This window comes from Hypanus sabinus, chromosome 11 (assembly GCF_030144855.1).
Source record: "Hypanus sabinus isolate sHypSab1 chromosome 11, sHypSab1.hap1, whole genome shotgun sequence".
Classification (NCBI taxonomy): Eukaryota; Metazoa; Chordata; class Chondrichthyes; order Myliobatiformes; family Dasyatidae; genus Hypanus; species Hypanus sabinus.
The window spans coordinates 23,112,319-23,127,801 of record NC_082716.1 but is presented as its reverse complement, the minus strand read 5'-3'; the positions used below and the strand labels follow the sequence as shown (position 1 = coordinate 23,127,801).

Below are 15,483 nucleotides of genomic sequence, written 5' to 3'. Positions count from 1 at the left end.
CCGAACTCATCATTCTTGATCCTAGGTATTTGAAGTCTAAGACTTTCTTAATGGTATCAGTCTTTACGGTCCTGAGAGTACCTTCATCGCAGTTGAACGCCATGTACTCTGTCTTTTTAGTGTTTAGGTGAAGTCCAACTTTATTGCACTCAATTTCCTCTTTTGTCAGTAGCTGCTGTGCTTCCTCCATCTGGTCAGAGAGCAGGACAATGTCATCTGCAAAATCCAGATCTGTGAGCATAACCGGTCTGACCCTTTTGGTTCGTCCTGGTTTTATGGTAAAATCAAGCTTGTCGTGATCTTTGGTAACTTGACGTAGAGTGTAATCAAGATGTAGTTATCTTCCATTCAAACAAAGCTGAAGACCTTATGAATACAGTGGTCCCAACGCTCTACCAATGTTGTCAATATTGGATGACCAGCTTTATGTCCTCGTACATTAACTCAACAAACCATTACTAACTATAATCTGCATAGGTGTAAAGGCACTTCACTCATTTCTACTAGTAATGCCAAAACTGAGGATGATTCAATTGCACCACAACATAATCTCAATACTGGAGCTTGAGGTTTAAGACCACTGGTGAGGCTGAACTGAACTACTTGACCATGCATATTTTTATGCATTGAGTTGCTGTCACATGATTGGGTGATTAAATATTTACATTATAAGCAAGTGAGCAGGTGTAAGACCATAAGATATAGAAGCAGAATTAGGCCATCGAGCCTGCTCTGCCATTTCACCACGCCTTAAATATACCAAACGATTTGGTCTCCACAGCCACCTGTGGCAAAGAATTCCACAGATTCACCACTCTGGATAAAGAAATTCCTCCTCATCCTCATTCGAAATGGACATCCTTATATTCTGACGCTGTGTCCTTTGGTCTTACACTCCCTCACTGTAGGAAGCATCCTTTCCACATCCACTCTATTGAGGCCTTTCAATATTTGATAGATTTCTATGAGATCCCCCTTCCTTCTTCTGAATTCCAGTGAGTATAGTCCCAGAGCCATCAAATGTTCCTCATATGATAAGCCTTTCAATCCTGGAATAATTTCTGTGAACCTCCTTTGGACCCTCTTCAATGTCAGTACATCCAATATTAGATAAGGAGCCCAAAACTGCTCAGAATATTCCAAGTGAGGCCTCGCCAGTGCTTTATAAAGCCTCAGCATTACATCCTAGCTTTCATATTTTAGTCCTCTCTCAATGAATTCCAACATTGCATTTGCCTTCCTCACCACCTGGTCAATCTACAAATTAACCTTTAGGGAATCCTGCACAAGGGCTCCCAAATCCCTTTGCGCCTCAGTTTTTGTAGTCAACCCTTTCACTTCGCCATCCAAAGTGCATGGCCATGCACTTCCTGACACTGTACTCCACCCGCCCATTCTCTTAATCTGTCTAAGTCCTTCCATAGCCTATCTACTTCCTCAAAACTACCTGTGCCTCCACCTGTCTTCATATTGTCTGCAAACCTGGCCACAAAGCCAACAATTCTGTCATCCAACTCGTTGACATATAACGCAAAAAGGTGTGATCCCAACATAGACTGCCAAACAGAAAAGGCTCCCTTTAATCCCACTCTTTGCCTCCTGCACAATGCTCTATGCATTTTAGTATCTTTCCTATAATATCATGCACTCTTAACTTGTTAAGCAGCCTCATGTGTGGCACCTTGTAAAATACCTTTTGAAAGTCCAAGTACACAACATCCACTGATCCTCCTTTGTCTATGTTCCTTGTCGCTTCTTCAAAGGATTCCAACAGATTTGTCAGCTAAGATTTTCCATTAAGGAGACCACACTGATTTTGGCCTATTTTATCATGCGCCTCCAAGTACCCCAAAACCACATCCTTAACAGTTGGCTCCAACACCTTCGCAACCGCTGAGGTCAGACTAGCTGGCCTATAATTTCCTTTCTTCTGCCTCTCTCTATTTTGAAAACTGGAGTGACATTTGCAATTTTCCAGTCCTCCGTAACCATTCCAGAATCCATTGATTCTTGAAAGATCATTAATAATGCCTCCACAATCTCTTTAGCCACGTCTTTTAGAACCCTGGTGTGTGCCCCACCTGGTCCCATGTGACTTATCTCCCTTCAGACCTTTTAGTTTCCCAAACAGTTTCTCACTAGTAATGGCAACACACACACACACTTCTGACCCTGTTTTCTTGATTCTAGATGAATATTTTATCCTTTTCTTGCTCATAAACTCTTTCTTTCTGGCCTTTAATATATTCCTCTTGGTTACTGTTTCCTGTCTCCTCCAGCCTTAAAAACTTTACTCAGGGAATCAAGTCTCAGAATTAGATGTAATATCACTGGTATATGTCATGAAATTTGTTAATTTTACAGCACAGTGCAAGGAAATACCTGATAGATGAATATGGAGAAAAAAACTGAATTATATTAAGTATATGTATGTCTAGTAAAAAGTTAAAAGAAGTAGAGCAAAAATAAAGCAGAAGTAAAAAAGTAGTGATATAGTGTTGGGGTCATACTCTGTGTCCAGTGCTCCTGGTGTGGCCTCTTGTACATCGGTGCAATCTGACATAGATTGGGAGACCGCTTTGCCGAACACCTACACTCCATCCAACTGAAAAAGCAGGATCTCCCAGTGGTTATGCATTTTTAATTCCACTTCTCATTACCATTCTGATATGTCTATCCATGGCCTCCTCTACTGTCATGATGAGGCCACACACAGGTTACATTCCATCTAAGTAGTCTCCAAACTGATGGCATGAACATTGATTTCTTGAACTTTTGGTAATGGCCCCTCCCCCCTCCCCCCTCCTTCACCAGACCCCATCCCCATTTCTCTCACTCACCTTATCTCTTTGCCCACCCATTACCTCCCTCTGGTGCTCCTTCCCCTCTTTTCTTTACTCCTTGTCCTCCTGTCCTCTCCTATCAGACTCCCCCTTCTTCAGCCCTGTATCTCTTTCACCAATCAGCTTCCCAGCTCTTTACTTCACCTCTCCCCCTCCCAGTTTCACCTATCATCTTGTGCTTCTCAACCCCCACCCCACCCCCACCTTTTTAACTCTACACCTCACCTTTTTTCCTCCAGCCCTGCTGAAGGGTCTTGCCCCGAAACATTGCCCTACTGTTTTCCATAGATGCTGCCTGGCCTACTGAGATCCTCCAATATTTTGTGAGCGCTGTACTGTTCATGGTTCCAATGTCCATTTATAAACCAGATGACAGAGGGAAAGAAGCTGTTCCTAAGTTGCTGAGTGTGTGTCTTCAGGCTTCTGTACCTTCTTCCCAATGGTAACAATGAGAAAAGGGTATGTTCTGGGTGGTGGGGGTCCTTAATGATGGATGCTGCCTTCCTAAGACACCACTCCTTGAAGCTAGTGCCCATGATGGAGCTGACTAATTTTATAATTTTATATAACTTACTTCAATCTTGTGCAGTAGCACACCCACCCCCACATGCCAGACAGTGATGAAGCCAGTCAGAATGCTCTCCATGGTACATTAGGAGAAGTGTTTAAGTGTTTTCGTTCACAAACCAGATCTCCTCAAAATCCTAATGAAGTATCGCCACTATCTTGCCTCCTTTATAGCTGCATCAATCTGTTGCTTCCAGATTAGGTCCTCAGAGATATTGACACCCGGGAACTTGAAATTGCTAACTCTCTCCACTTCTGATCCCTCTATGAGGACTGGTGTGTGCTCCCTTATCTTGCCCTTTCTGAAGTTCACGATTAACTCTTCGGTCTTGGTGATATTGAGTGCAAGGTTGTTGGCTGTGACACCACTCAACTAACTGGTACATCTCGCTCCTGCACACTTTTCAACACCATCTGAAATTCTGCTAACAATGGTTGTATTATCAGCAAATCTATAGATGGTATTTGAGCTGTGCCTAGTCACACAGTCATGGTATAGACAGAGTAGAGCAGTGGGCTAAGCACACATCCCTGTGGAGTGTCAGTGTTAAATGTCAGTGAGGTGGAGATGTTATTTCTGACCCGTACAGATTGTGGTCTTCTGGTTAAGAAGTCAGGACTCCAGTTGCAGAGGGAGGCCCAGAGGCCCAGGTTCTGTAGCTGTTCGATCAGGACTGTTGGAATGATGATACTAAATGTCAACAAACAGCATCCTGTCTTAGGTATTTGTATTGTTGAGGTAATCCAATGCCAGGTGGAGAGCCATTGAGATTGTGTCTGCTGTCGACCTAGAGTGGTGATAGGCAAATTGCAGTAAGTCCAGGTCCTTCATGAGACAAGTGTTGTTTCTAGCCATGACCAACTTTGATGCAGTGCAGACAAACTGAAGTGCTGTTTGGTAGGGGACTAATTGAAAAGTGCACTCACTGGAAGTACTGGAAATGCCCAGCAGGTCAGATTTATCTGCAGAGAGGGTTCTCATGTTGATGATCTTCCATATCACTCTGTTGCAAACCCAGTGCCAGGTGCAGGACATCCCTTTAGGGCTGAAGAGGAGTTGGAGGTGGAAGACCCAGATCCGACCCTTTCAGATCCAAATATCCGGTAGGGATAATGCTGGAATCTATAATGATTTAATAATGAAAAGAATAATGTGTTTGCTCTCAGTTAATATTGATTTAGGAAGGGAAAAGCTATAGAGTCATAGATGACTACAGCAGAGCAACAGGCCTCCAGTCCTTCTAGTCTGTGCCTCCCTGATCTTCTGCTTAGTCCAACGTACCGGCCCCATCCTTCCAAACTTTTATTAAATGTTACAATTGAACCTGCATCTAACACTTCTGTTGGCAGATTGTTTCTCTTATGTTTACGTTTATCTTAAGTGTTTGGAATTCTTTAAGAATGTGACAAGATTGTATACAGTACTTGAAACAGTACAGCTTAGGAATAGGCCCTTCAGCCCATCAAGTCTGTGCCGAGCATAACGCAAAATTAAACTAAACCCTTCTGTCAGTACATGATCCATATCTCTCCTGTCCCTGCATATTCATATGCCTATCTAAAAGCCTCTTGAACAGCAATTGCAGCAGGAACTGGACCAACTGGAAAACTGGCAGATGGAATTTAATGCAGATAAATGCAAGGTGTCACACTTCGGTAGGACCAGCCAGGGTAGTCCTTACACAGTGAAGAGTAGGACACTGAGTATTGCATTTAAGCAAAAGCATCTGAAGATAGAGGTCCACAGTTCATTGAAAGTGTTGTTACAGGTAGATAGGGTTGTAAAGAAAGCTTCTAATGCATTGGCTTTTAAAAATCAAAGTATTGAGTACAGAAGATGGGATGTTCTGTTGAAAAGGGATGTGAAGTATTAAATGTTGGTGAGGCCTAATTTAGAATATCTTGTGCAGTTTTGGTCACCTACCTGCAAGAAAGATGGAAGTAAGGTTGAAAGAATACAGAGAAAATTTTCAAGGATGTTGTCGGGTCTGGAGGACCTGAGTTATCAAGAAAGACTGAGTAGGTTAGGACTTCATTCCTTGGACCATAGAAGATTGAGAGGGTATTTGATAGAGGCATAACAACTATGAGGGGTATAGATAGAGTAAATGAAGGCAGGCTTTTCCCACTAAGGTTTGGTGGGACTATGACCATAGATTAAGGGTGAAAAGTGAAAGGTTTAAGGGGATCATGAAGGGAAACTTCTTCACTCAGGGGGTTGTGAGAGTGTGGAACAAATAACAATACAGCACAGTGCAGGCCATTCAGCCCACAATGTTGTGCCGACCCTTAAACCCTGCCCCACATATAACCCTCCACCTTAAATTCCTCCATATACCTGTCTAGTAGTCTTTTAAATTTCACTAGTGTATCTGCCTGCACCACTGACCCAGGTAGTGCATTCCATGCACCAACCACTCTCTGAGTAAAAAACCTTCCTCTGATATCCCCCTTGAACTTTCCACCCCTTACCTTAAAGCCATGTCCTCTTGTATTGAGCAGTGGTGCCCTGGGGAAGAGGCGCTGTCTATCCACTCTATCTATTCCTCTTAATATCTTGTATACCTCTATCATGTCTCCTCTCATTCTCCTTCTCTCCAAAGAGTAAAGCCCTAGCTCCCTTAATCTCTGATCATAATCGATACTCTCAAAACCAGGCAGCAACCTGGTAAATCTTCTCGGTACTGTTTCCAATGCTTCTGCATCCTTCCTATAGTGAGGTGACCAGAACTGGACACAGTACTCCAAGTGTGGCCTAATCAGAGTTTTATAGAGCTCCAACATAAGTGATGCAGGTGAGCTTGATTTTAAGGGAAGTTTGGATAGTTACATGAAGAGTATGGATATGGAGGGCTATGGTCCCGAAGCAGTTTGATAGGATTAGGCAGTTTAAATGGTTTGGCACAGATTAGATGGGCTGAAGGGCCTATTGCTATTCGTTTCTATGATTATATGACTCCCTGACACTATGGTATCTGCAGAAGAGATCGAGTATTCTGATTTCCAGAAGGTTTTCACTGAAGTTGTGCAAAGGAGGTTGTTTAATAAAGTAATAACATAAAAAAGGGAATAATATACTGATGTCAGCTGAGAATCGATGGAAATGTGGCGAGAAAAGTTGGAGGTTCATAGTTAATAGTCTGCTTCTGCACAGTAATACTCCCTAACTTCCACACCACACTCAGAGAGTTCAGAAATCTATTTTCAGCATATTAATTTCCGATTCAGATTCCTAAGCGTATTCTTCAATGGAAATTTTTGTTTTATTTGGGAAAATTAGAAACAGTGACATTTAAACGCACGGAACTGAGGAGGCTTGTTTTAAAGCGTTGGCAAGCCGCGAAAGCAATGCGATGTATCGGAAATAAGATCCTCTGACAATGAACTTTCTTTCCCTCCTGGAATATCCTGATTTTCAAGGGGAAACAAAGAAAATATTTCCCATTCTGTTTCCAGAGGGGGCTGGGTCTTCCTGTCACCATCTCGGAGCGCCTTGGAGGGGGACATGGGGCTGTCAAAGTCTGGAGGGGGTGGGATTGAGAGTGGGGGAAGTTGCATGTCCCCCGCCGCCCAGCAGCACTTGCTCAGAAGACCCCAGGCTGGCGCCCCCTCCCCGCGCAGAGGCTCGGTGGGAAGCGGGTGAAACAAAGGCTGCGAAGCCGATTGGACCGGCCGCTCGGCCAATCGCGCGGGCGGGTGTGAGCGAGCCGAGTTTCGTCCCCGCGCGCGCGCTCGCTCGCTCGGCAGACGCTGCAGCTCGCGGATCTCGCCAGTCCGGGCTTGTTGGCGGCGCCCCCCTCAGCCACTTCCTCACACAATGGCTCACTTTAACAGAGGTCCCGCGTACGGTCTGACCGCCGAAGTGCGAAACAAGGTAAACTCAACCTGCTTGAATAAACAGTGGATTTAAGTTTCCTTATTTCTTTTCTTTTGGGGTTAGGGGGTGAAGGTTTCGTGCAGTGAGCTTCATGTGTGACGTGGAAAGAATTGTTCGAACTGGTTTGCGTGAGAAAGATAACGATGGTATCGGCGCCTTTTTTTTTCTCTCCTGTGTGTGTGTGTGTGTGTTTTTTTAAATAATTCCTGTGTGTTGATGTTAAAATGCTGAGTTAACTCTACGAGTTCATGGGCGGAGGCACTTTTCAGGGTCGCCTCATTTCCAGCTCTATTGTCTGAAGGGGCTTGGGTGCTTTGATGTCGGAGCGAATTCCTTGGGGAAGGGAGACCGAATTGTTCAGCGCATTTTCCCTATTTTTTTTCCTTATTCAGCAGTATCCCAGAGGAAGGAATTGAGAGGGGGGGGGGGGATGGTTGAGAGAGAGAGAGAGAGCTCTTCTGCGCCGTTGACCAATAGTGCAATTTGAATGAAGAGTTTTGATTTTTAAAGTTGTTGGTGGAATTTGCCCTTGTTCGATTCTGTAAGCACTTATAGGTCGAGACCAAACGTCAACGTTTTAAAAGTTTCTGTTATGCAAATCCGTGGTTTTTATTCGCCACCCAGAAGTTAATGCAGATAGATAAAATGCGCCGATCCTGTTTGTTTGCCAGGAGTTTGCATTTGAGATAACTGATTTAAAAATTATGTCCGGGTTAGATATACCTGTAAGCTGACTGGAGATGTACATTGATTTGATTGTGCTATGCGTAGTTGCAGTTGCAAGTTTCATTGCTTCAGATAATTTTTCTAAGTACGTTTATAATAGACGAATGGAAAAACAAGCCGGCAATTAAGGAATATCCCAGATGTTTACTCATTAACGCCGAGAAATTACTTTTGAATTGCAAGTCTGGATATCTCCTTACCAGTTCGTACTTCCCAGCAAGACATCTTCGTTTAACTTTAGATAAGAGCGGCTATTGATTGGTCGCCTTGTTGCTTCCCAAATTGATAAGAATTGTGTAAAGATTTTCACGTTTTTCATGTCATGTAGAGGCTATTTCTAAAAACTGGAGTAGCAACCGGGGAAAAATCCGGTCAGCCAGCGTTTAATGAGAAAATCAGTCAATATTTCTGGTCTGGCCCTTTAGCGATACCTTTGATTTAAAAAAAAATTGATCTTCCTTTACAATCGATCTGGCTGATTGCAGCACATATATATTTTGTAATGCTTTATAGTAGTTGCATTAATGTCCTAGCGGAGTCAAAGATAGGAAATACTCGCCAAAAAGAAAGCCAGAAGCTGAGGAAGCAGCTCTTCACGTTAGTTCTGTGAGTTTGCATCACTGAGTACCCTAGCTTCATTTGATTAGCGACAAGATTTGAAGATATTGAGCATTTTCCCCAAGATGTTCTTCTTAGCAAATGTGTTTGCCCTACCAAGCCAATTCCGTTTCACATACTCTCTCATAACTGAATTGCAGAACCATTGCCTTTTTCTGTAATTTATTTTTTATTGAAGTTAATCATCAAACAAACATTTGCAGAGGATCCTATACATATATATCATAGTCGTATTTGCCACAAATTGTATACATTTTTAAAAAGTTACAAGTCTTTTGAATCCACTTTACTTTGGGTGTCTTGTTCTGTTTTTTGACTTACGGAAGATACCTTAACAAACTGTTCATAGCAAGAGTCTCAGTTTTGAGTGGCTTCTTCCTTTGAGTTAACAAGAAAAACATGAATGTCGTCATGGAGCTGAGGTGTTAATATTCAGTGCATGGTGGCCTTATTGATAATACCTTTAAAGAACTTGCATTAACTTTATTGCTTTTATAAGAATTTGAAACCAGTTTTAACTGAAATTGTAGAAGCCTAATTTTACTTTCACGTTGAATGCAGTGTTTTGCTTTGAGGTTGTATCCTGCATTTTGCTTTCTAAGTGACTCATCAGAATCAGTGGTAGTTAAGGAATGCTGTGCAAGGATAGGCCAATCCATGTACAGGGTGGGAGAGAAACCTGGGCAGTTAAGGATACTGAGAATGGCACATCCATAAAGGGATCTAACAAGAATTTGTAGACCATTTATCTGGGCAGGGATATTGATGTGTATTACCCAGTTAAGGTATTTTGGAATTTTTTTTAATTAGGTCGAGTGTTTACCACTTTGTACTGCTACTCCAAAGAAAACTGAAATTTGTTGAAAGATTCAGAGTGATTGTGAAATTGGTACAAAGTTATTTGTATAGTCTGGCTTCTAATGAGGCACCTGGGGTTCCATAATTCCAACTCAGCTGTTTTTGCATGGGATTTGTATTCCTTCTATTTTTTTTTGTAATTTTAAAAAATGTTAGATTCCTTGACAGGACAGAGTGCATGTTTTGAAGGATTAGATTTGAGGCTGTGATACTTTGCAAAGCTCTCAGTTACACTCAGTGCCCACATTATGAGGTATACCTGCACACCTGCTCCTTAATGCAAGTTATCTAATCAGCAAATCACGTGGCAGCAACTCCACGCATAAAAGCATGCAGACATGGTCAAAGAATTCAATTGTTTAGACCAAATATCAGAATGAGGAAGAAATGTGATTTTGACTGGATAGTTGGTGCTCGACAGACTATCTCAGAAACTGCAGATCACACACAAAAGTCTTTAGAATTTAGTGAGAATGGTGCAAAAAAACTAAGAAAAACATCCTGTGAATGGTAGTTCTGTGGATGAAAACGCCTTGTTAGTGGGAAAGGTCAGAGGAGAATGGCCATACTGACAATAACTCAAATAACAATGTGATATAACAATGGTGTGCAGAAGAGCATCTCTGAGCAGACAATATGTGGAATCTTGTAAATGGGCTACAGCAGCAGAAGACCACAAAGGTACTTTTATAGGTTCCTCCTGTACCGAATAAAGTGGCCACTGAGTGTATGTGGTCAAGGTTACTGCTGAGTTCACGCAGCTGGTATAGAATCCTCTCCTGTTTCTAGGTAGACGTGTCAGTTGTTAAATACACATTCTACAGTTATTCATCCTTACACTTTTAATAAAATCTGGTTTGGATGTAGATTGAGACAAAATTAAATTTATTACTCCAAAGAAAATAGTAAGATCCAAGTTTCTGTTGTGACTGTGCTGATCTAAACCTTGATTAAACTTTTGTTTTTCTTTGGTGGCATCCACACGATTTCAAATGTATGAATATTTGTTATGCTTATTTAGAAATTAAAATGTTAATGCCCACACAAACGCCTTTATCCTGATGAAGGTCTCAGCTCGAATCATTGGCTCTTTATTCCTCTCCATAGATGTTGCCTGATCTGCTGATGTCCTCCAGTATTTTGTGTGTGTTACTTTGGATTTGCAGAATCTCTTGTGTTTGGTATCTTAATGTAATGTCTAGATAGGCTGGAAGTAGTGGAAGTGTTGGGTTTGATCTCATTAACAAGCTAGTAATTACTGTGTACTAGAATTAAATTACACTGAACAATGCACTTGTTCATAACAGCAGCATTCTTTTGCTGATACCTGTCATTTCATAACTTATTGAAGATAGGAATACTTGAGAGACCTCAATGAACTTCAGGAAAGAAAATCTTTTAAAATTCCAGTTTCCTATTGAGTATTTGCTGCTTTTAGCAGTGAAGCACCAAAAGATGTATCTAAAATGGGCTTTTTTGTTTTGTTCTGTTCTTGTGGGGGAAAAAAGTGTACAATTTTTATGGTGCAATGTGCCTGTAATGCTGTTGTTTGCACATTTTTCATTGTACCTGTGCATACGTATACTGTGCAGATGCCAATAAACTTGACTTTGACTTTTAGTTAAATCTCAGATGGCTGATTTGCAATTTTAGAGTTCGTCTTTCAAAAAATCTTTGAAATTTTCACCAATTCGTATCTCTTGGTACATTGAGACATCAGTTTGTAATGCTCTGTATTTCGATAATTATCTGGAGTATGGGAAGGAGGTAGAGGGTGTGGCACAAAAGCAGGAAGTGGTAATGGGGGTACATCAACTCTGACTAATTAAGACAGACTCTACTTTGGAAAGCACTTCAGTTATTATTTTTACTTATTTATTGTGATACAGCACGGAATAGGCCCTTCCAGCCCTACAAGTTGTGCCGCCTCTGGTGCCCCAATTCAAATTTAGCCAAATCATGGGACAACTTGTAATGACTAATTAACCCACCAACCAGTACATCTTTGGAATGTTGGATGAACCCCACTGTTGGAGAGAATGTGCAAACTCCTTTCAGGCAGCCATGGTAAATGACTTGGCCTCCACAGCCATCTGTGGCGGTGAACTCCACAGATTCATCACCCTTTGGCTAAAGAAACCCCTCATCTTTGTCTTAAAGGCTGTCCTTCCATCTGGAGGCCATGCCCTCTGGCTCATAACTTCCCCACTACAGGAGGCATCCACTCGATCTAGGCCTTTTAGTATGTGCTAGGTTTCAAAGAGGTTCCCCCTCATACTGTAAAATGTTGTGCTGGCTACTATGAAATGAAGATGCAGTGTAAAGGAAAACCCACATCTAATATTTCAGTCCTAAGCACACAGTCCTGGGGAAACGCAGTGAGTCAAGTGGCATCTCAGATTGAGAGTCTTGGTCTGAAACCTTGACTGGTTATTCCTTTCGGTTGATGCTGTCTGACTTGCTTAGTTCCTCCAGATTTTGTGCTTTGCTCTGGATTTCCAGCACCTGTAGAATCTGTGTTTGTTTTGAAAATAGAATTCCAGTGACTTTTTGGAGAGCATTATCAGTGCCATTCAGTTTGATTGTTAATTGTAATTCTTAAGAGTCTTCTGTATTTGTCATTAGGGGATCTCTTGTGAAGAAGTATCCTTCTAATGGCCAGGTGTTATGAACTCCAACTCCAAGCAAGCTACATAATTCTGATGTATTCAACCATTCATGGTTTCAGAAAAGACGGTCTGAATGGGTGACATTTTAGCCATGCACTTATAACTGTTAGGCAAAGATGGTTGTATAGTGTACAACACCAGTTGTTGACAAAATATATTTAGTTGTAGGAGAAACTGCGCAGGTTGGGTGATTACTCTGAAGGGCACTCCCATTCAATTGCTTGTCACTTTAATGCTCTGTCCCACTCCACTCTAATGCTTGTCCTTGACCTCCTACACTTCGGGTGAAGCCAAATGTGAAGTGAAGGAACAGTGCTTTATTTGTCTGGGCATGCAACATTAGGAGTCAATTTTGTATGTGCAACAATATTAGAAAACCAGCCTTTCCTGTTCTGTGATTTGGCTAAATCATCCACCTTCGCATGGCTTTGTCTCCACTGATGCTGCTTGATCTGAAAGCTTCCACTTCTGTTCAGTCTTTCAGCAAGTGCTGTACTCTCTCTTGCATTCATAGGTTTGAAAATCTAGCTGTCCTTTCTATCCTTTAACTGGATGCAGTGCCCGCAAAATGCTGGAGAAACTCAGCAAGTCAGGCAGCATCTATGGTAATGAATAAACAAGTCATCATATCAGGCCGCAACCCCTTTTCATGACTGGATGGCTATGTATTACATTAGTCGTCACAGAAACCCCCCCCCCCCCCCATTTTCTTAATTCCTTTCTCCTTTCTGCAACTTAAAATTCTGTTCTCAATTTTCCAGGTGTGATGAAGGGTACTGACCTGGTGAAGCGTTTCTCCCTGCTCAGATATTGCCTTACCTACTGAGTGTTTCCAGCAATTTCTGTTTTCCTTGTGTACTTCCAGCATCTTCAGTTCTGATTGTCAGTTGAGAATATTTAATTCCTAATATCTAAGCACATTATGTGGTATCCAATTTTAATACTTCTCTGAAGAGCAAAAAGCAGATGCTCAGAGCAAAATTTTATGAAAGGTACCATATTGTCACTGTTGCTATTTAGATGTACCATTATTTGGGCATCTACCTCTATGAAATAATGGATCAGAGGATGATGGTAGAACACAGTGTGTTTTATACGTCAGTCTAGTGCATCCAAAAACACTGCCCAGATTTCCAAGTTTTATGGTTAGACCATAAAACATTGGAGCAGAATTAGACCACTTGGCACTATAATAAACATGGCTGATTATTATCTCTCTCAACCTCATTCTTCTGCCTTCTCCCTATAACCTTTGACATCCTTATTAAGAGCTTGCTGACCTCTGCTTTAAAGATACCCAGTGACTTGGCCTCTACAGCCGACTGTGGCAATGAATTCCACAGATTCATCTCCTTTTGGCTAAAGAAATCCCTCATCTTTGTTCTAAAATGATGTCCTTCCATTCTTAGGCAGTACCCTCTGGTCCATAACTCTCCTATTAAAGGAAATGTACACTCTATTTAGGCCTTTTAATATATGACAGATCTCTCCTCATTCAGTGAATAAAGGGCCAGAGCCATCAAATGCTCCTCATAACCCTTTCATTCCCAGATTTATTCTCACGAATATCTTCTGGACCCTCTCTGATGCCAGCACATCTTTTCTTAGATAAGAGACCCAAAACCATAGTTCAAGTGTGGTCTGACCAATGTCTTAAAGCCTCAGTTACAATGCTGATTGCAAATCACCTTACCATTCCATTTGATGTGTGCTTCAAATCTCTGAAATGCAGCTAGCAAAGCAAAAATTTACTGAATTCTGGGATGCAGTGATTATTGGAAGAGCAGTTGTGGCACTATTTTATCAACGAGCTTAAAAACTGCTTGGATGTTGCTTTCTCTTTCACTAGCTGGTTTTCATACAGCCTTTTCTGGAAAAGTGGGACATGTGATTTTTATTCAGAACCTTTTGACTCTGACCCATTGGCTTACAACATTGAATCGAATTGACTTTTTTTCTTACATCCTTCACCTACATGGAGTAAAAATCTTTAACAACGTCTCCATCTAAATGTGCAATCATAGTAATTTATAATAAATAGAACAGTCAATAGAGTACACGCAAGTCAGCGTGAGTTAATTAGTCTGATGGCCTGGTGGAAGAAGCTGTCCCAGAGCCTGTTGGTCCTGGCTTTTATGCTGCGGTACTGCTTCCTGGATGGTAGCAGCTGGAATAGATTGTGGTTGGGATGGCTTGATCCTACAGGCCCTTTTTATACACCTGTCCTTGTAAATGTCCTGAATCATGGGAAGTTCACAACTACAGATGCACTAGGCTGTCCGCACCACTCTCTGCAGAGTCCTGTGATTAAGGGAGGTACAGTTCCTATACCAGGCAGTGATGCAGCCAGTCAGGATGCTCTCAATTATGCCCCTGTAGAAAGTTCTTAGGATTTGGGGACCTATACCAAACTTCCTCAACCGTCTGACGTGAAAGAGGTGCTGTTACGCCCTTTTCACCACACAGCTGGTGTGCACAGACCACGTGAGGTCCTTGGTGATGTGGTTGCCAAGGAACTTGAAGCTGTTTATCCTCTCAGCCCCAGATCCATTGATGTCTATAGGGGTTAGCCTGTCTCCATTCCTACTGTAATCTACAACTAGCTCTTTTTTTTCCAATATTGAGAAACAGAGAGGTTTTCTTGACACCACTGTGTCAGAGAGATGGCTTCTTTCCTGTAAGCCACCTCATTTAATGTTTGAGATAAAGCCAATCTTGTCGGCAAATTTAATTAGTAGATTGGAGCTGTGGGTGGTGATTCAGTCATGGGTGTACAGGGAGTAAAGGAGGGGACTTAGTACTCAGTCCTGAGGGGCTCCTGTATTGAGAGTCAGAGGGTTGGAGGTGAGGGAGCCCACTCTTACCACCTGCTGGTGATCTGACAGGAAAGCCAGGATCTAGCTGCACGAGGCAGAGTCAAGGCCAAGGTTTCTGAGCTTCTTGTCGAGCCTGGATGGAACTATGTACTCTTCTGGCATTTCAGTTAATCTCCCAATGGAGTATGAGTATGCCATTGGTGCTAAAGGAATTTGTTCTGTCTCGGGGTGCCTGCTTTGATTAATTCTTTGTAAAATAACAGTCTGTTTTATTGGGAGAGGTGAATGATATGAGTTGTATGCTAGGGCTGTTATTTGTCTATAGGACAATACATGTCGTCTTCCTGCTGCATCTTTAAGCAAAACTTTGACGCTTTGATGTTGGTTTGCTAACGAGATCTTTTGAAATCCAGAATAAAACTTTTTAAACACAACTTAATGATAGGAATCACAAACAAAAAATCTGCAGATGCTGGAAATCCAAGTAACACACACAAAATGCTGAAGGA

At 41.9% G+C, this 15,483-nt stretch overlaps 1 protein-coding gene across 1 annotated transcript in view; it reads left to right on the top strand.

Moving 5' to 3' along the window:
* Positions 1–7,061: 7,061 nt before the first annotated feature.
* Positions 7,062–15,483, top strand: part of LOC132401768 (calponin-3-like) — a 67,740-nt gene continuing 59,318 nt past the window's right edge. Inside the window, exon 1 of the mRNA XM_059983954.1 lies at positions 7,062–7,284. Coding sequence (XP_059839937.1) covers positions 7,228–7,284 — 57 coding nt within the window. The 5' untranslated portion in view covers positions 7,062–7,227. The remainder of the gene's footprint in view (positions 7,285–15,483) is intronic.